Source organism: Halictus rubicundus, chromosome 17 (assembly GCF_050948215.1).
Source record: "Halictus rubicundus isolate RS-2024b chromosome 17, iyHalRubi1_principal, whole genome shotgun sequence".
In the NCBI taxonomy this organism is placed as follows: domain Eukaryota; kingdom Metazoa; phylum Arthropoda; class Insecta; order Hymenoptera; family Halictidae; genus Halictus; species Halictus rubicundus.
In genome coordinates this window covers 4,157,090-4,178,947 of record NC_135165.1, presented here as the reverse complement: position 1 = coordinate 4,178,947, position 21,858 = coordinate 4,157,090, and the positions used below count along the sequence as shown (strand labels likewise).

Genomic DNA, 21,858 nt, shown 5'->3' with positions numbered 1-21,858 from the left:
TACGACATTTTAACAAAAATAATTTTTTATTCAATATTTGTATGTAGAATACAAAAGAAACAAAATACTTGGTATTATCTGCAATCGTTTGGCTTTTCGAAACAAACGTAACGTTTGTGATATTATTATTATTTCGCTTCATACAATTTTTTTTTTTCGCGTAGTCGGTTTTGCACCGCAACTAATTTTGAGTAAACATTTCAGATTTTCGTACACTTAATATTTCGTCCATGAACCTTTAACCTTGGTAATTGCCTGAATACGTTTAGGCACATACTTAATACTACATTTTCGCAGTATTCTGGTGTAATAGAATACCACCGTTCCTGCACTCTTTGCGACAAATCAGTTATCCTTGTTGGGGGAGCACTATATTTATTCTGTAACTTCATTTTTAAGTATGTCCAGACATTCGTCACAAATGTTAAGTTTGCTTTGAAAAGCCAAAAGATTGTAGATAATACCAAGTATTTTGTTTCTTTTGTATTCTACATGCAAATATTGAATAAAAAATTATTTTTGTTAAAATGTCGTATGTGTGTTCAGTTTTGCTCCTTACTGTATAAAATACTTATTTCTTCTTCCATTTTAGTAAGTTATTGGAAAATAGTATACTATTTCATGGTTGGGACTTCGGAGCCCCAAACTATTTTCCATGTAATTAATAACCTTCCCGATGATTTATAATAAAAATTGTGCTCTAGGGTGCTGACTCGCACTTAAATCAAGTCCTTAGAAAAGTTAGCGCAAGAAACTTTTAAGAAATTCAGTAAATAAAGGGTTAAATTTCGCAGTTTCAGTCCACGTATTTATTTGTTTGATTGTAAATTCTGAGGAAACAAAAATCTGAATGAAAAGAGAGTGAACCGAGTATCCGAAATTCAGGCTGTATTTGAAAAAGTTCAATTCGTTACCGGAATGATTCGTTCGAACGCGTTCAGGCGAAATGCTGGAAAGTATTAGTTGGCAGAACTGTATTGTTACAAGAAAGGGTAAACATCGGAGACGAAATAGCGAACGAGAAAAAGGTTGGTCCCGCTTTATCGACCCCCCGCATGGCTAGTTCGATGTCGGTATTAAATGCAAATGCCGAGTCCTATTTAAATTTCAGATGCAATTAGATTCATTTACTTTCAGGAGCCAGCAATTATTCGACTTACAGGGGAAAGCTGTGTGTGCCGGGATACTATCGCGGTGAAAATTTTCGGAATAAATCAACTGTTGCTGCCGGCTGATGCACAAATCCTGGCGAGCCTCGCGAGAGTCCTGCGTTTCTACTTTAGATTCCGGGGGCCCTCGTTCTAGTTCGCCAAACGATTTACGGTCTCAATAACTAGCATTTTATTCATGAAACCGACGATGTTTTTTTTCCCTCTCACGGTTAACTAACCAGCTATCAGTTCCTGGCAGAGCGGCTCTCGCCCCTGAAAAACCGATCGAGCGGTATTGTATAATTTTGCCGACGCTTTGCAAATTTATGCGGAGATTTCAGTGCTACACAATATTACAGGAACTAATCCTTGTTGCGAATGTTCAACTCTATTTTCTGTAGCTGAGATTCTGAGAAACAAAGTTCATCGTTCACCTGCGTACAAAGCCAATTATCCTCTAGGTTACTTCTCATTTCAAGCTGTTATTATATTTTGCTTCGTAAAAACTATAATAAAACCTAGCCAACCAAGTAGCGAGTAAGAAAGTGTCATATTTCGCGAGTCATTCTAGAATTTCAAGAATTTCATTCTACTCGTAAATATCCAATTTCGAGGTTTGATAAAATTTTTCTTACGATATTCCCTTTCGCGAACGATCGTAATTTAAAGTAAAAATTTGTATTAAATCGATCAATTGAATCTTTAATAAACACAATTTCGAGTAAAACGTTCACCATCATATTCTCCTCATTGTCTTCCCGTTTCCGAGGACACAGGTTCGTTTTAGAAACATCCGATCTCCGTTATGGAGCGGAGAGCAATAAAGCAGAGTAAAGTCGTCTCAATCGGAGCCAAGAGCCAATATAGAAATCTGAGCGGCGTGTAACACGGTATTACAGCTTGCAGTCAACTTTGTCAACGAATACGCAGGGAGGGAGAGGGGGGGGTATAAGAGGAGGAGGGGGAGCTGGAGAGTGTTTGAGGATCGATCGTTCGCGAGGACGAGGTTTGTTAGAGAACGGAGCAATCGATTTTCAGAGGTTGCTCTCCGGCTCGATTTGCGAGATTATCATACGGCTAGGTATTATGCGGAGTAAACGATGGTCCCGCGTGTTCGAAGCTTGCCGTGGTACTCTGATTGAAATGCCCCCGGTAATTTCCGGTTATTTGGCGCATACAGTTATGCCCACGACGCGGTGCATTACACTGCTATGACGCCGGCAACGTTTGATACGACGTAGAACGCGTCCATTTACCACGCTCCATTTCCAGTTCCTGCCAGATGCGCGCCGCGAGGAAAGGGAGAAAAGCTGTCGTAATTAAGCGGTACGCCTTGCCACACCGATAAATGCTCTTGGCTCTCTGAATCGTTCGAAAAATCCCCGACGGAAACGGCTCTCGAGGGTTTTCTTCGATCGTCGTGCTGCGAATCGATCATTTTTTGACGTCAATGGAAAGAATATTCTCCAAAACCAACTACGAAGTGGCATGATTTGTGCGAAATTAGGCTGCCTTTAAGCCCATACAGGCTTGTCAATTTTATCGTTTTTCTAATTATTTATTCCGACCTGCCACGTGGAAGACTATTGGAAAAAATGAATATCAATAGTTTCCTTGAAATGTTCATAATCTAGAATTGTAATCGAATTTGTATTGCATAAGGTACATGAAATTAGGGACGGTTTAAGTCATCATTTTCTTAGCATCGTATTTGTTTATAAGATACAGCCATATACATTTTGCAATTCTTCTGATCCGACCTGCCACGTGGAACACTCTCGGAAAAAATGAATATCAATAGTTTCCTTGAAATGTTCATAATCTAGAATTGTAATCGAATTTGTATTGCATAAGGTACATGAAATTAGGGACGGTTTAAGTCATCATTTTCTTAGCATCGTATTTGTTTATAAGATACAGCCATATACATTTTGCAATTCTTCTGATCCGACCTGCCACGTGGAACACTCTCGGAAAAAATGAATATCAATAGTTTCCTTGAAATGTTCATGATCTAGAATTGTAATCGAATTTGTATTGCGTAATATACATGAAACTAGGGACGGTTTAAGTCATCATTTTCTTAGCATCGTATTTGTTTATAAGATACAGCCATATATATTTTGCAATTCTTCTGATCCGACCTGCCACGTGGAACACTCTCGGAAAAAATAAATATCAATAGTTTCCTTGAAATATACATAATCTAGAATTGTAATCGAATTTGTATTGCATAAGGTACATGAAATTAGGGACGGTTTAAGTCATCATTTTCTTAGCATCGTATTTGTTTATAAGATACAGCCATATACATTTTGCAATTCTTCTGATCCGACCTGCCACGTGGAAGACTCTTGGAAAAAATGAATATCAATAGTTTCCTTGAAATGTTCATAATCTAGAATTGTAATCGAATTTGTATTATATAATATACATGAAATTAGTGCGAGTTTAAGTCATAGTTTTTCCGATTTCGAATTTGTCTATACGCTACAGGACTTTAAAGTTCATAATTTTTCGAAATGGAATCCCCACGTGATAGATTATTGAGGGAAACAAAAATTTGTAACATAAAATTGCAATTGCGTTTGCATGATACAGAATACGTAAAATTGTACATGGTTTGAGTGATGTCTAGGCTAGTCTGGAATTTGTTTGCAAAACGCAGGTCTCCGAATTTTCATCGATTTTAAGGAAAATAAAATTTCACGCACGCGCTTAAAATATTCGTTGACAATAAAAATGAACAGAGAAGCGGAACGGCCATTGCAATTTGTAATTTAATCACGACCATTTATATGTAACAGTACGTCAATAAAATGTTACGTTGGTCAGTTTACTGTTTCGTGGTCGGAGTATCAATTGTGCGAGGTCGGACAGAAGTATTTTGAACGTGAACCATTTTCCGTAGCTTTTAAATAAAGTACTGTTTTTATTATTACGTTACCACCACCGTTGTATGCACGATTTATAATAAAACAGACGATTAACTATTTACTACGCGAACCAGTATTTTATCCATTCCTGAATCGACCGGCCCGATAGTCAGCCGCGCCGTAACAAGTAGAAATAAACGGGAATGGTCAGACAGATTAGCTAAAGCGTACTTTTATGTGCGTACACAGACCGTAGAACTTTCCCATTTAATTCTTTCAGCAGCTACGTCATTTCATTTAAAACAATCCTCCTGTACATTCCCGATTTAATCATGCGACTTGTATTTACTCGAAATGTTCAATTAGCCGAATTTTAAGTGGATAATGTTGAACTACTTACATTGATCAGATACAGCTTCTCGTCGTCCAACCTGTAATAAAAGAAATAAGCATGAGTACATTGCAAAAGAAAATATTAACAAATACAAAATTAGCATCCAACATTTTAATTAATTGAAATAATCGATTAAAAAAATTTTCTAACAAATTTTCTGCATTTTCTGATATTTTTTTTTCAACATTTATAAAACGGCAGCACCAAGTATACGTTTCTAAAAAATGAGAAGAAAATTGTTGCTAGCATATCCATTTCCCTTTTGCCCACGTGATTTCAAACGACAGCTAAGGTCGTGGTATAGTTGACAATTGCAGTCTCGCAGCATTGAATCTTCCTTATTCTTCTTCAACCAAACGCAAGATTGCCGGCCCAATTGCGCGACCCGGCATGAATAATAAGTGACGCTCATAAGAAAATTGGTCAATTGTTATCATCGAATCAATAACGTTACAAGTGTGATTCGCTCGGATTGCAGCACGTGACGGTCCTAATTACTCCCTCTACCTCTCTGATTGCACGAACACGTTATTTCTTTTCCGATTGTGTAGCAAGAATAGTAACAAAAAAGAAAAGAAAAAAAAGAAAGGCGATCGTGTGTACCGGTACACAGGCCGGGCACTTACATGCACTCGTGGAAGCTTAGCCATGAGTTATGACGTAGGTTTGTACGAGAACCCAGGACGGTTGTTAGTGGTTAATTATACGGTGGGATTAGCTTGGCCAGCGCTACTGCAAACCAACCTCTATAATTTTCTGGAGAGCTCAAATTCAAGCGTAAAGCGTGCTACTATACCTAGGTTTAAGGTATAGTGGTGCCCGAGAACGGTCAGTCGGATTTTCCTCGACTACTAGCCAGCTCTCTCTTTCTGTTGATCATCCGTCCCATTTCGAACACAATTCCTTGCACGTTTCAGCGTCTTCGTTACACATAATACTATTTGTAAGTCATCCCATAAATTGTCTCGTCTCTCACTGCAGCTTACACGGGGTGTCCGATTTGAAGCGATGCGCAAGACATTCGTGAAAGTACTATATCGACGTGACAAGTACTAATCCTTAACAATCGAATGGCGACTGTAAGGCGTCACTAAAAATTGCTCTATCACTATCCAAGATATTTTTTACATTATTCAATTGGTTTGTGTTTAATAAATTACTAAACGCTTCACAGTATTGTACGAGTAAATTGCACTATTTTCGTATGTATAATATGAAACAAAATATATACAGGGTCATCCGTTTTTAAACGGCCAAACGTCAACCAGCTATAGAGGACCCGAAAATGAAACAACTTTCACCCCTAACCTTTTTTTTGATTCGGTCTTGATTTTTAGATAATTGCAAAAACCCGTCATTTTTTCCGTTCACTTAAGATTAACATATTAGGACTGCAATTATGTATCTTGATGATTTTTCCTTTGTTTGGTTTAAAATAAATAGGGGCATCTTTTTTATTGTCAACTTTTCTGTATGACCTTTGGATCTTGGTTTTTTTGACATGGGGCACGCCGTGGAGACTGAATGAAATAACTTCGAATCAAAAAAAGTGTTAGGGGTGAAAGTTGTTCCATTTGGGGTCCTCTATAGCTGGTTGACGTTTGGCCGTTTCAAAACGGATGACCCTGTATAGAAGGGAAATATTCTAGGTCGGAAGAAATGTTTCGTTTTGGAGTTAAAATAGCTTCGAGTGCAAAGGGCTAATTAAATAACATTCTGGTGTCAATTATTTTCTTTTATGAACCTTCCACCAACGTGTTCGTGACATTTTTCTGATTCAAACAAGACCAAACACGGCACAATTTGGACCGATATTTACTTGTCAAATTCACAATGCAGTAGAACCCAGATTATCCGAATATTTGGATTTCCAATTAAAGTGTTGATATTTGATTTAAGAACAGTGCTAATTTCACAGCAAGGCAACACTCATGTTCCATTAATTTACCGAGTAACTGTGATCTGATTGGTGCCGCGTTTGGTCTGATTTTGATAAGAAAAAATGTCGCGTGTATGCCACAGTGAAAGTGTCCCGAGAGAATCATTAAAAACAAACGAGTTTTGCATTTTAGCGTGATACTCGCGCGGGCGTTGTGCGTGGGCGGGCGTAACAAAAGGATCGTCGAGCGACTGTCTTAAAGCAGAGGCGCGCTCGCAGTTTATTATTCGGGGGGAGGGGGGAGGGGGGGGGGGGGGATCGCGAGGCGTTCGAAATTGGCGAGGGAGTTTCACGAGCTCGGGTGTAAGATTTCAAAACGCGAATGAAATCGAGCGTTACGCCACGGAGAGCTCCGAGCGTCGGGCTAGGCCAACTATGGAATACGAAACGAAATAAACTGTTGTGAACCGTGGACGAGGTACGAACGGCGGCCAAGTCATGCGCGCGGCTTCTATCTTTTCAGGACCCCACCGGTTTCGGTGGCAGACAGGTGCCCGGCACCGTGCCGAAGATCCGAAGCGTCACTTTGCCATGGCCAAATCTATTTACCGCGTGTCACGAATTCAAATCGGCTGCTCGGCAGTCGCCGCGCGATCTTCCGCTCGGTGAAACGCTTTCAATGCTGTTTTCTATATACTATATTCCGTTCGTACTATTTCCATATTTGTCAGCCCGACTTCAACCTCCGTCCCGTTACTCTATCCCTTACGCGAATATTCCCTTCTCATTTTTATTTCAACCAGCGAAGCGTGGATCTCTGGTGGATACAAACAAATTTTTTCAAATAAATTTCAAACACATTTTAGAGTGAAAATTTTCTCCTTCTCCGAAACTCCTTTGTGTTTCGTGGTTACTTTACGATTGTTGAAAGCACTCTGATTATGCAGAAAATTGTTCGATACAGTTGTTGAATTGCTCGTGATTATCCCGAAGGATGTTCGAGCTTATGATGTTGATTTACACGCGATGTGTCGACTAAGGATGGGAGTTTTCCTCGTGTAATAAAGGAAGACCAAATATAGCAAACTAAGAAAGTTGACTGTATTTACAATGATTGAGCCGGTCGAATACAAACGAATAGTGTACAAGAGAGCAGCTAGAGAACGTCGTTTTCCCTAGCGTGCTTGGAGTCGAATCGATTGGGAGGATCGAGCCAAGAACCCACGTAAGGGTAGATCCTCCCTCTACTTCGGGATTTTCCTCCCTTCCCTGGATGACGAGAGATATCCCGGATTGGCCGAGACGAGGACCAATTGGGGGGTGGACGGTTGGAAAGTGGAAGATGGGACCGAGGAACATCCTGATGGCCCCAAGGCCATCCTGATGAACCAAGGGCCATCAACCACCCACCACGGGTGAAGAGTTGCCAGAGCCTGGGAAAGGCCCAGGGCGTCTGGCAATCGTCAAGTGCGAAACTAGAGAAGGGCAGGATGGGACCTCTGGCAGATTTATGGCATGGGCCTAGAAAACTATATACAAGTGCTACGCCCTGGGAACGGACACGAATGGGACATTAGCTAAAACGGTGACAAGGCCACTCCGTACCTAATTTATAAAAATCCCCAAAGTCACGTTCCAAGAGCGTAAAGCAATACCCATGCCATAACCAGATGTCCCAGGCTGGCCGCTACAACAGTTTTCTTTCGATATAAGGCGACATCTCGGGGACGGCTTTCGACGTATTACGGATGAGGGTACCTATTCGGCAGGAAAATGACACACACTCAACATCAAGCTTTCAAAAGAAGAAGAAGAGGGAATAGGAGGAGAACCGGAAATTGATTTAGCCGTGTTTATAATTCTTTTCGAGACGTCCTTACGGGTTTTAGTTGGACCGTAATTACGTTCAATATCGAAGCCGGCGGAAGGGTAGAATTTTTCAACAGGCTTTGGTTGAAGGTGGAAGGACAAAGAAGGGAATTTAGCGGAAGGGAAGCGAAACGGAGGAGGTTGGGGCTCTTTATTACATCATACCGAGAACACAACAGGAGGAATAAGGGATTGAGTAAGGAACTGGTGAGATTCCGAGGCGAGAGAGGGAGAAAGGGGGATAGAGAAGAGAAGAGGTCGCTTCCAGCAGGTTATATTGCGCGTAGGATTAAACTTATACGAGCAGCTGTTGTCTCGCGGGCGTATTTCACCTAACATCGGCGCTCTGTCACCAGTTTTGCTTGATGTCTGCAGCCGAAACTTTTCCCTCGATATCTCCGCGCAAAACGTCTTGTTGTACGTTACGGCGAGGAAAGATTGCTCCCGGATACGAGGCGAAGGGCTACGTTCGCCTAACCCCGGCCTTGTAATCTTCTGCAATCCCGAAAATTCGCCGGTCCCTTCAACTCTCCGAGCGAAATTAGGCAATCGCCGCAAACGGAGAAAAACACTGCCTCACGTAGTTAAGAATGTCTCATTTTCAGCTGCAATTCATGGTACAATACAACGTACAAAAATCACGCTGTTCTGAAATTTACATCTCGAAACGCCCCAAAAATAGAATAAGTTGATGCAAATTGTATCGTGTTTGATCTCATTCTAATCAGAAAAACCTCACAAATATGTCTGCGGAGAGTTTGACGAAAGGAAATGTTTTGCCACCGGAGCGTAGGAACAATCGATTTTATCTAAATTGCGTCGTCGCGAAATCGTTGAAAAATCGTCCGAAGCAATTACAAAGCCAAGCGAAAGGCATTGTATTCTCGATCGAATATTTCGTCGAACGCTTCGATCGAGTTTTCAGCCAGATTCTACTGGAAAATTAAAGGTCGAGGAAACTTTCGGTCCGCGGAAAAACAATGGAAATAGGAGAGAGTTCACAATTCCTTCGGAATTAGTCAAACGATTCCCACGTTTGCGTCGAGGTGCCTTGTCGCGTTAGCCCCCGTAGTGGCAGTTGTGCTTGGGACTCTGGAACAAAGCTCTTAACTTCCGTAATTTCAATTTCAGATTATTCGACCTGGCATTTCCATGGCACGGTCTCGCGAACATTGTCACCTGTAGCCGTCACGGGACTCGCAATCACTGCAGCTCAAATTGAATTTCCATGTGGATGCTGACTTGTTGATAGTCGGGCGTGTTGTTCCGCCAACGAGAGAGCGAGAGAGAGCGAGAGAGAGCGAGAGAGAGAGAGAGACCGGCGACGTCAGGATGAATCCACCGCCATCAAACTCCCACGATTCTTTGCGCAACGAAGACGCTGTTACAGCGGAGCCAATTATGTCGGAGCCACTTTCGCGAATAGCTTACAATTTCAATTATCAACAAGGCTGAATTTTTGTTATTTCCATAAAGTGTTTCTTTGTGAATAGGATTTATACGTGACGCATCCGCTTATTAGTACGAGTCGGCACAGAAGATTCGCACTTGTTCGAAGCGATTCGGATTTGAAGCTGCGCTGATTAAGAGAATGTGGTAATGATCGGACGCAGGTGGAATCAAAGAGCCCGGGCTTCTAATCGCAAGATTAAAGTCTGCGAAGTTCAGCCCCGGATTAAGAGATAACCGACTCTCCCGGTTCCTCACAACGAGAGGAATAACGAACCGAGTTCGAATCTTATGAACCGTGCGATTCCCTCGTAACTTTTAGATCCGTTAAATCCGTCCTGATGCTCTTTGACATCCACTGGGTACCCTCCTCGTTGCTTTCCCACGCTCGGCCCACTGTCTACACTTTCGCCACGCTGACACCGAGCGTTCGTTATAACGGTCCCGGTCATTTTTCACCTGTACCTCGAAATTCGTTAATTCGCGGAACCGTGCACGGAATCGTGTTATGGCCTCGCCTAAACCAAGAGAAACACCGTTTCACGGTACAACTGCTGTACCGGGTGTCCCGGTGTCGACGGTGCAACACCCCGCAAGAGCTGATTCTACATCAGAAAATAAGTCGAAAATATCACAATCCAAAAATTTGACCGGCGTGAGGGGAAAGGCGGAGAAAGGAACGGGTGGTATAAAAATTGTAATCCTGAGGGGAATCAATAAAGCATCTATCTAAAAAAAAATAAAAAAAAGTATCTATCTAAACTAGTCCAAAAATCGATTGGTTAAAATTGTATTCTTTAACAAAGTAGCACCTCGATTCTCTGAATTAATCAGCGAGGCATCGGATAAATGGAACAGTTGCTTGATTACGGCGCTAGCAATTTTTACTTATTTTTTTTTTTTTTTTTGGATTTTGTCGCAGTATAGAAAACTATTTACACTCGAAGTTCAGATAACAGAGACTCCAGTGCTCGTGGAGAAAGAAAGAAAATGGGAAAAGTTTCGGAAACGAAAGAGTGATTTTTCACACGATTTTCCTGGGACACGTTCGAAACGATAATCGCAGGGTGTTAGAGCAACAAGCGAACTTACAAGACAGCCGGGGAGAATGCTTTCCGGCGTATTTATGGATTTTCTAGTGATGTAAATTTCGCATGCTTATCGCGCTCGATTCGAGCACCGATGTTAACATCGATTGGATGCACTTAATCTCCCAATTACTCGGCACACGCGGGTTTGTAGTGCGCTAAACGAGCCCACGCTGTTTTCAGCTTTCTATCCCCGCAAATCACCAGCCGCCGCCGCGCGCTGATGTCTGATTCGAGCACAGCAATCACCGTTCGGTGAATTACGGTGTCATCATTATCGGCATTTCAACGCATTAGTCCGCCCGACATATGTAGACAAATATTATCACCCCGCGTGTCATATAGACACACTGTCTTCCCTGCCGCGCGTTTCGAATTATGCTCGCCGGGATTATGGATTAAAAATTAATGCGACGCGACGGCTATCGAGAAAGATACTCGGCGGGGATTGGCTAACGCTCAACTTATCGAATCACCGTTTTCGGACATTTTTATTTACTTATTCACTTGAAAGACGAACGTCGATCGTTATTCACCTTAATGTCGATTTAAAATTATATCACAGCTACTTAATTACGAGTATCAGGAATTAATTTGCACGTCTAATAAATTAATTTAATCTTGTTATTTTCGGTATTTTCATGCTAGTTTAACATTTATCAGCGATTCAATGGTATTAGCCAATTGCGAGAAATTCACAGTGCGAGATCCACTTTTGATAAATTTTCCATTAAATTCAGCACTTGTGTTCGCTTTCTTCAGAAATAAGTAGTATAATAGAGATCCTGTAAATAACGTGTGCGGTTGTATCGTCCGTGGCAGTTCCCATTAACAATGACAGGTATTAATTCCGCAACATAATTAAACGTGCTGCTGTGCGTCTATCATCGGTGTTAAACAGTGGCTCTAGAAAGCCCTATTATTCTGTTCACCTATTGCACTGATTTCACGTCAATGTCAAAAGCTTATCATCTTCCCCCTAGCACAGATTAGGTGACTCGGGTTTGTCAAAGTCTACCCTAACCGAATCGATAGCCTTTGTAATGTGTACTCGTCAATTAACTATGTTTAGTGGTCACTATCGTATCAAAGGTATTATGTGTGCACAGTGTCTACCGGTGGGATCCGTGTCTATTGGAGCTGTTAACAATTTTATTGGGACAAATACGATAACAGCTCGGGAGGAACCATATCATTGTTATCAGAACTATGTCAGAAAAGCCTATCAAAGAAATTAAATGCATGAGAAAATGTCTTGATGGAAGTAATTTTATTCGAATAAAATTGAATAGGAAATTATTTTTATTCTTGACGTGGCCAAGTAACAATATTCCCTTAATTTACAGAAATACCACGTAATTAATAGTCTTCCGAATGACTATAAGAACGTTCAGAATCTTCTTTTAAATAATAGTTCCAAAAGAAACAATTCAATTGTATTACCGAGGGATATTTTCTGACCCGAAATAGCGATTGCAAATCGGTAACCGAATGATTCAGAAATTCACTAGAATAAGAATTAGAAGAGTAAAGATTAGAATTGGATTTTTCCGGAATAAATACTATCCTGTTTCCTAATTCTGAAGCAATTGCAAGAAGCATTAATTTATTTCTTCTTCTGTTAAGTTGAATAAGCCAGACTCGGACTAGCATAGTTCAGAAGAATAATTCTTACATTCAGCGTTTACCCTTTCGCATCTCCCGCACTCGTTTTTCAAGGAAATCCCGTACCGGCGAGAAACAGGGAGAAAGCAGCTGTCAATTCTGCCGTAAGAAACGCGAAGCTGAGATTGCAAGCAGCAAGAGAACCAGGACTCGAGCAAAAATGAAAATGCTTCGCGACAACGCACTTAGCGAAATGTAATTACCGATCGTGAAAAATAGAATTACTCGGTCGGAGCGAAGATCGAGCTGCAGACCGGGATTTCTTCAACTGTTCGTTAACCTCGAAATTGTAAATCCGCCAGAACGGAGTTCCGACGGCGAATGTTAATGCGAGCTTATGCAAGTAGGATCGCTATCTCGGGGATATCGATCGTAGATCCAAGGATAAGGCCGCCCATCGTAAAGTGGTTGCGGGGAACACGGACCGCGTTTTTCGCGGTGTGATATTATCTGCGACAATCCTACGTGATATCAGCTATCGATTTTCCCGCATACTTCTGCGGAATCCCCTGCTACGTGACTACCGATTTTTATGGAAAGTAGACCATAATGCGACGCCGACATAAAGTCGATTAAAGACCAAATTCTTAAAATTCAAGTGCATAGAAATTCGTGTTAAATTATCTAGACTGATTTCCAGATACATGAATTGCGTACACATTTTCTCAATAACTTTAACGAGTCGGAAATAATCCAAAGACATTTTTCAATTTTTCTTTTCTCACCGTTCTGTACTCGATTTGCTCATTCCTGTCATAAACGTACAAAACCCACAGTCAGGATAACTTAACCCTTTGCACTCGAAGCTATTTTAACTCCAAAGCAAAACATTTCTTCGGACCTAGAATATTTTCCTTCTATATACTTTTTTTTTGCATGTTATACATACAAGAACGGTGCAATTTACTTGTACAATACTGACATGTTCAGTAACTTATTCAGTACAAACAAATGTAATAATGTAAAAAATATTTTGAATAATGATACAGCAATTTTTAGTGGTGCCTTACAGTCACCATTCGAATGCTAAGGGTTAACACTAAACCTATCACGGTCAAAATGACCGGGTTTCTATTTCACAATTATTGAAATTATAATAACGATTTCATTGGGAATTACTGAACTGACTTCCTCGATTAAGCACGCATTATAATGAAAATCGTACAAAGTTTAAGTAAACTCAATTTTCTCCCTGCTATAAGACGATTCACTTTTATATGTTTTCTGCTTGGTAGGTTCAGTGTTAAATAATGCTCTAAGTTCAGTTGAAAAGTACCTAATTGCAATTGCGCACGTTCAGAGGCGCCTAGTAAAAATGGGAGCGGATTTGACGTTCGCCTGTACACGTAAAAAATGGGGTAATATCTCTATCAGGCTAATGGTACGGCGAACAACCTGCATTATTGTTTTTCACGAGATTATGCGTCGTCCTATGTTTGCCTAAGTATGCTCCCCCGAGGTAACCGGAGCTTCGTTGAAAATACAAAGGCATCTCGCGGTATGCGGAAGCCTCCGGCAACGGACCGTGGGGGTGGAATCTGCCATACGAGGCGCAATTATTCCAGTAATAATGTATTTGCCGGATACATTTATTTCCGAGATACTTTATCCGAAATTTTTAAGCTCTCGTTGCTCGGCCTCCCCCTGGAAACTCGAAATGCTTGCTCCAGACGTATTCGGGGAACATTGATTTTTGGTGCACCTGCATTAGGTTTGCATAACAGCTTGAGGCTTTTCTGCAATCTTCTTTTATTTATACCAAGTGTGAATTGCACCAGATACGATTTTATGCATTTACCAGAAAAACGAGTAGGTGAAACACAAAGTGGTGACAGATTAAGTGATTTTAACCCTTTGCACTCGAAGCTATTTTAACTCCAAAACGAAACAATTTCGCCGACATAGAATATTTCCCTTCTACATATTTTCTATTTACGTTATACATACGAAAATGGTGGAATTTACTTGTCAATACCGAAACGTTTAGTAATTTATTAAATACAAACAAATTTAATAACGTAAGAAATATTTTGAGTAATGATACAGCAATTTTTAATTTTTAGATACTTGCAACTTATTAAAATGAATAGAAGAAATAGATGTGCAGTAAAGTCTTGATCTAATCCCCGGGTCCGCGCTGTGACATAGATCGTGTAGGCCCACTGTTCTCTTGCGGCCTCGCCGACCGCGCACTACGTACCGCCAATTAAATCATTGAATACTGATTTGAAATTTTTGAGAATTTGTAGTTCGTGTGCATAAGTTTGTTATTTAGGTAGACAGTCGGAGATCCCCGGACAAAATACGAGAAATCCAGGTTGCATCAGAAGGGTGGTTTACAGTATTCCAATGAATCAGGAATCCAAGTCCAATGAATCAGAAATCCGGCAGTGATTTACAGCTGTATGGGGATAGAGGCAATGTGGACAATGCGCAGGTCTTGCCGGGCTAAGAGTAGACCATAAACCTTGCACCGTCCTGGAACTTTATGGACATTATACAGAGATCTATCACGATCACCGGATTTCCGGAGACGTTTAGGAGCGATCACAGTTGCTCGGTGAGCCCGACTCACCTTAACACTGACATATTTAGCTTCCAGGCTGGAACGATGTTTCCTAACTTATGCCTATTACATTCGCGATCCGCCAATGATCCACGATCCACCTCGAAATATATTCTGAATCGAAAACATCAGATTTAATTTAATATTATTCTTTTCAAACATTCTCTGTATCCTGTTATTAGCATGATCGCAGTTCAATCTTCCTGACACGGACGATACGCACATTAAATTTCATGTAACGCCACGTAATCAATCATTTACGTGATCGATCATTGCAGCATTGCAAATTATCTCGAATAACGTGGCCAAATAATTTCTTTACAAATTAATGTTTCTGTTAACACTTCGAGAGCCATGGCGGTCACGCATGACCCACACAATGTTTTTAACCAATTTTATTAGAACCTACGAGGTGTGAGAACGTTGCAAAACTTATTTTTGCACGATAAACTTTATCGTTTCTGTTCTTGCATGACTATACTGGGAATTTTTCTGCAAGGTAAGAATTTTCTGTACCGATTGCAAGATACAGGAGCCACGTAGGCACTTATTTCTTAATCATTTTGTCGCAGGTTCTCCACTAACTTTCGATAAAAAAAATTGCTGTTCAGCGACGCACAAGAGTTTCCGGGAAACTGAAATTGAAAACAGAGTAGGTACCTGGAAGTGGTGTTACGAAGACAGTGTTAAATAGTGGGATACGTGTAATAAGAGAAGCGGAGATAAATCGTTTTCGCTGATGATTTCTGTAGTAACAAGCGCGACGATGAACGCCACGAGAAAAACAGCCGAAGATGAAACGGCCGGAAGTGCAGGCGCAATAAATGAGACACCGCGCAGAAGCATCGATCATCGCGTGGATAGAGAGAGAGAGTGAGAGAGAGAGAGAGAGAGAGAGAGAGAGAGGGAGAGGAAGAGAGGGGAAGAGTAAAAAAGAAGGCAACAACAGCAGAGCAGAGAGAAATTTAACAAATGGAAAATGAAACGAGCGCCTGAACTGTGCACAACGTACTCGTCCAGCAAAGAGTATAGCGCGTTGGCGTCGTCCCTTCCGCGCCGTTGCATTCGGGTGCAGGTGTAGCTGCAAACACTTTAATTCTGGAGAGTGCATCATTTGCATCGCGGTCGACTGGCCGCGTCTCGCGGAATCGCCGGCCGTAATCAAATACGAGTAAAAGTAAAACATTACCGCGTAAACAACGGCCGGTTTTGGCCCGTTTCACCGTGATCAACGGGAACTTGAAAACGCTGCGATGATCTTACGAAAATTTCAGCAACGGTTCCCGCACCGCGTTACAACCGCATCCACCGGTTGCCGAAACCTGCATTCGCGGACAGCCTCGATTGCACGAATTGCAACGGACGTTGCAACGAGTTTTTCGTTTGCGGTGGCAATCGTTCGGCTACCGTGGTACACTTTCATTTTGTAATTTGTGTCAGTAATTATGTATTTTATTGGTCAGCCGTTATAATGAGTTTTCTGCACGTTGATTGCGCCTTCGGTCATTTGTCGCTGCCACGATTTTCAATCCAGCCGCAGAAATTCAGAAAATCATTTTTACGACGATGCATTCGGGAAAACCGATTTTTGCTAGGATTTTTATTTTATGGATTTAAACTTTAATTTGGTGGGCTCGATTTCGTTAAGAAAATTATGTAGTTCGATTATCAATGTGTTACTTTATGTCACGTAGGAACTATTTTCATTGACACGGTTTTATATATTTTTTTTTTCATTTAATATTAGTTTGTATCGCATTTCTATTGATAGCTGTTTATAATACTGAACCGTTGCAATTATTTTTCATTCCTATTTGTAACTGCATCCTAATTAGTTACAGAGATGTTACACACTGAGTTTTTAATTTCCAGTACAGCAACCACTCTCGTTATTAAGGCGTTTCGTATATGTACTCGTACACTACTGTTACAATGACTTTCAATGTAGCCCAACCGACTCCTTTTTAAATTAGCAACTAATGTCACTTAATTTGCGCGAATATCCGCAACACAGCGAATACAATATACTGTAATAACGGTCCAGGCGAACGTATGTAAATGTAACACAGTGATTCACAATTTCGGTCATGCATATTCTACAGAATATAATCTCGTTCTGCTTCTGCATGAACATTGTTAATGTCACAATCGTGTACATCGTGCGAAGCACTTTACACTCATCATTTGTACCTTACATTTGTCACGCTGTTCGCGGCATAATTTTTCACAGAAAATGAATAAATAAATAATGAATTTTTCATTGAAAATGTTTCAATCCCGTCATGGATCGAACAGGAAAAATTAGCAGCCGAAATTTGAAACTTGTGAGCACTAAATAAATAAAGGTGTCTTGCAGTTGATACAGACCATTTTTATTTTGCATAATCATAACAAGAGAAGGTGCTTCGCTTCGAACGTCCAAGCTGTCGGCGCGATAAGGATTCACGATTTATTCAAAAGAAGATCGCATAACGAACCTTCAAACTCGATTCGCGACGCAATCAGAGCAAGCCCGGCCACGGATAAGTTTCGCCGGGAAGCGTTTAATTTTTAGTTAGGCCAGTTTCGCGCGTCTGCGTCGAATAATGACGCTTCGGGGCGGCGTGCAATTCGTTGACTTATTTAAATGTCGAAGTAAGTTGCCGGGAATAATGTATTCGGATGAATATTCAAGAGGTACGTTTGTGTACCCGCGTGCCATACATACGTAGATAGATGTATGTACTCGTACATAGCCAAAGGGAGAGAGAGAGAGAGGAGAGGGAGAGAGAGAGAGAGATATGTATGCTCGATCCTGCCGCAGGTGTCTGCAACGACAATTCCGCTGATTCGGCTCGAAGCAGACTGCGCACGGTGACCGTTCGTTCCAAAGTTCTGCGATTTTTACATGCATATAGAAATTCTGACAAATGAACGTACGGCCGCGCGGCCGCGATATCGCGTGCATTAATTTCGGCCCCGACATGTGCACTGGTCGCGCGATATTTTGCCCGTTTGTTTGCCGAGGGTTAGCATTAAAAAGGATCAAGGGACGTTGATCGATGCGCCGCCATTATCGACGTTCCCCGCGCACTTCCGTTACAGAACCGACACCCGAACGCAGCCTCTGTGTTTCGTTCCGTCTGTTCCGCGTCGCTAATGCGATTGCAAGCCTCATATTTTCCGGGGAAAAAACGCATCAAACGCCCGCCCGGCTCCGAAACATCGTTCATTCCCTCTGACGTCAAATTTGACGTTCGAAAAGAACTTACGTGGACACGCGACAAGCCTCCACCGATTTTAAATAATTTAATTTTCCATTTTACAAAACCGTCACAAGATACAACCATCGACGGAGAAAACCATGAAATCGAACCGAAATTTATTATGTACGACAGGAGGTTGAAGCGACGTCAAATAATTAATTTACACGAGAATAAAGATTAATGGAAGGAGGATTTTTCCAGAAGTAGTTTAATTAATTCTCTGAGATTTGAGTGGAATTATGAAGCTTTTGTCTAATATATCACAGCTGACATGATTCTCCCGGGATTGTTTGAAAGAAAATTACCAAGCTTTTGCCTAATGTTTTAAAATTGTTTTAGGATTATTATTTGAGATAAAAATACAGTTGAGGAAACTCTCTCGGGATGATTATACTTAAAGAATGATCAAAGTTTCTTCCGAATGTGGCACAGATGACGAAACGCTTTCTAACAGGTTGCCCGCAAAGCGTTCGTTAAAAAAGGAAACGCAAAAGCTCAGTTTGCCACGTATAATTACGGTTGATCGCGACCCCCCGTGCAAGTAGACATTAATTACCGTCGAGGAAGACTGGCGGTGATATCAGGTGACTTTATCTTCGAGTTCACCGATACGTTCCCGGCGGTAATTACGCATTTTACTTCCTGTTGGTCCAACTTCGAAGTTCTCTATAAAATAATGGATTTAATTAGAGAGCCCTCCCCGAACCGGCGCGGAGACTAGAGACCCCAATCGAACTTGGAGCACTTCCCAAGATTTCGATACTGATTTCGTCGGTAAGTAATGCTCCGATACGAACTTCCGAATCCGCGTAACTCGAGCATTCTCTAACAAATTTCTTGCCAGCCATTAGCCCCCGTCGAACAAATCAGTGCCGCGAACTGTCTAAGCAAAATTAGAGTACATCGGAGGAAGAGAGAAATCGATCGCGGTGTTAGGGTAAATGGTGAAAAAATTGCACGCCGCACCGAAAGACATTCATCCTCGCGTCACCGGCGGACGATGTACGGCCGATTAATAATTTCATTCGATAATTTTGACATGCCCGGACAATATATCGTCGATCATGCTGGAATCACTGCATGCCGTACTTGTATAAATAATGGGGGAGGGAATGAAACATGCTATTTATCATGCGATATTGCGATTAACGACGTTGCGCGTACTACTATTGATTTATACACAGCTGTGGAACATCTTCGTCCGTTCAACTATGAATTACACAGTACAAAATGAACGCGTATTGTGCTGTACGTCGGACTTGCCAAACATTCGAACAGCGTAACAGCAAGGAAACAATGTTAATTTGAAGCGCGGTATCCACCGTACAAAATATGTACCGATCGGTTCAATACGGAAGATATAATGTATTGAACTAGGAAAAGAAAAACGCTATTTGTTGTTCGACCTGCAATTTCATTTAGCGTCATTGTGCGTAATAAATATTTCCCGAGTTTTCTGAAACAGAAATTAGGAAATAAACAATTTTAATAAAGTGAAATTGACAAAAAATATATTCGAATTTTCCCGTTTTTATTGCTCTATGTTTGTTGCAATAAAATTTTCCATCGTGTATTGCACATCCTGATTGGTCATAAATTTAAGGCGGAATAATCGATACTTCGCGACCGAAGTGTAAAAATACATCGAGACGTGGTAGGGTGAAGTGATCAATAGATTTTTAACAACGTTAATAAATAAACTGCTTTACTCTCGACGAGCTTTCGAGATCAGGCGTTTCATGCTACCGAAGTTTCCTTTACACGTTGGAATATAAGCGCTGGTGCAACGATGGACGCAATATAGTGGCTATTAAAAATAAGCACATAATGAATATTAAAAACGCATGGATGTGTGAATGATTGCAGCCTACATTGTATATGCAGCTGTTACCCTCGCTTTCGTAATACAAATGACACCATACTACGCTTTCTAGGCTATGTTTCAATGAAGTGAAAGTAGCAACACTGCAAAAGTCAAGTTGAATGGCATGAGAATCAGGTGTACCGGCACGCATGCTATGCGATACTGCACAATATGCGCCATTACGCGGTCTTTGTGCAGTTTCGTCATTACTACAACGAATGGATGTGCCTATAATAGCAATTTACTTGCATTGCCAGCGAGAAAATAATAACCAATAGAGTCGTACTATTTTTTTTTTTTCACTGTTACACTTCCCTTGAGTCAACGAGAGGAAATAGAATGGCAAGAGCACCGAAGAAAAAAATAGAGAATCGCGGCGAAGAATGCACTAGCAATCCTAGTAATAAATTGACCCAGTTAAGCACGTGTAGGAAGAGACGTACTATAATTTCAGCGTCATGCGAGCAACGACTAGCCGAGGAGAACTGTTCCACTGGATCTTGATAGCGTAAAAATTTATTGAACCGTGACAACTTCGCATTACCCACGGGAAAATGTGGATTTAAAAATTCCATGAATGCATAAATATTTACCGGGAGAGTGTAATTACTACTGGTGCGCGCAAGAAAGTTAATTATCACTTCTGTCGACGGAAACGACATCTTACTTGCGCAGAATATTTTTATGAGAGCACTCCTTCAAAAGAATCCCGATTATTAATCATGAAGCGGTGCCACGTTTACTCAGACCACCGAGTGACACAGGCTTTTCTAAAATTTTGTAAATTAAAATAGTTTCAAGTTTCAGACATTTTGTTTGGGTCACGAGAGACCCCAAGACACCATTGCAGAGTTAGGGGAGTGTAAAATATCGATGCGATGAATTTAAGATTTTCGAAGTGCGCTTCCACGCGATTTAGCTTTCGCGAATCCGTGTTTTTCTGGCGATCGAAAAACTCCGCGGAATCCAACAATTGCATTCCGAGCGTGCGAACAATTCCACGTGGATTGAAAATATCAATTATCCCGTAGCCGAGCGCCATTTGAATTTTGGCACGGGGAGAATTAAGTGCACTCGTCCGATAATTAAATTTAATCTTCGAAAAATATGGGCGGCATTAATGCTCGCTTATCGTCACACCAATACCGTTCCGCGCTCCCGAAGGACATAATCTATCATGCATCGACTGATTAACGAATCCCGAATATAAATAATGTACAATATCGACCGATTAAAATGCGATAGAGAGCGCAATCCGATTTACTTCGTTTTTAGCCCGGGGGCGAATTTCGGGTACACGCGCGTGCGGGCACCAGATGGAATAAACGACTGCATACGGATGCGGGGAATTAATCAAAAACAGTTGGAAATATTGGAAATAATACAAATTACTGTAATTACAATAACTAACGAGTCCAGTTTCGGTTATACCTGATAGCGCCATTAATTCCACGGAAAATAGGGCATCGGGTTTCCGGCGTTGTTCTATAACAGTTCGTTCTGCAATATTCGATTCTGCCATCTAGTATTTCAAGCGGAAAGTATTACCATCTGTTTAGCCTTAAGTGATTTATTGCAATTAATTACGCTCGGAATGTGGCCGGATTGATATCCAAAGCGGAAAGAATTATGATTTATTTAACCGTAAGCCGGGTTGATTTATTGAAATTAATGAAGTTCTGAATGTAGCAGAATATTAACGTCTTCAGGAAAAGGAATTATGATTTATTTATCCTTAAGGAGGACGGATTCGTTGAAATTAATTACGCTATCAATGTAGCAGAATTAATATCTAGAGCAAAAGGAACGACG

At 41.1% G+C, this 21,858-nt stretch overlaps 1 protein-coding gene across 1 annotated transcript in view; it reads right to left on the bottom strand.

Moving 5' to 3' along the window:
- The window catches only part of Invadolysin (leishmanolysin-like peptidase, invadolysin), a 132,248-nt gene that overhangs the window by 17,117 nt on the left and 93,273 nt on the right, over positions 1-21,858 (bottom strand). The window contains exon 4 of the mRNA XM_076802811.1: positions 4,428-4,458. Coding sequence (XP_076658926.1) covers positions 4,428-4,458 — 31 coding nt within the window. The remainder of the gene's footprint in view (positions 1-4,427; positions 4,459-21,858) is intronic.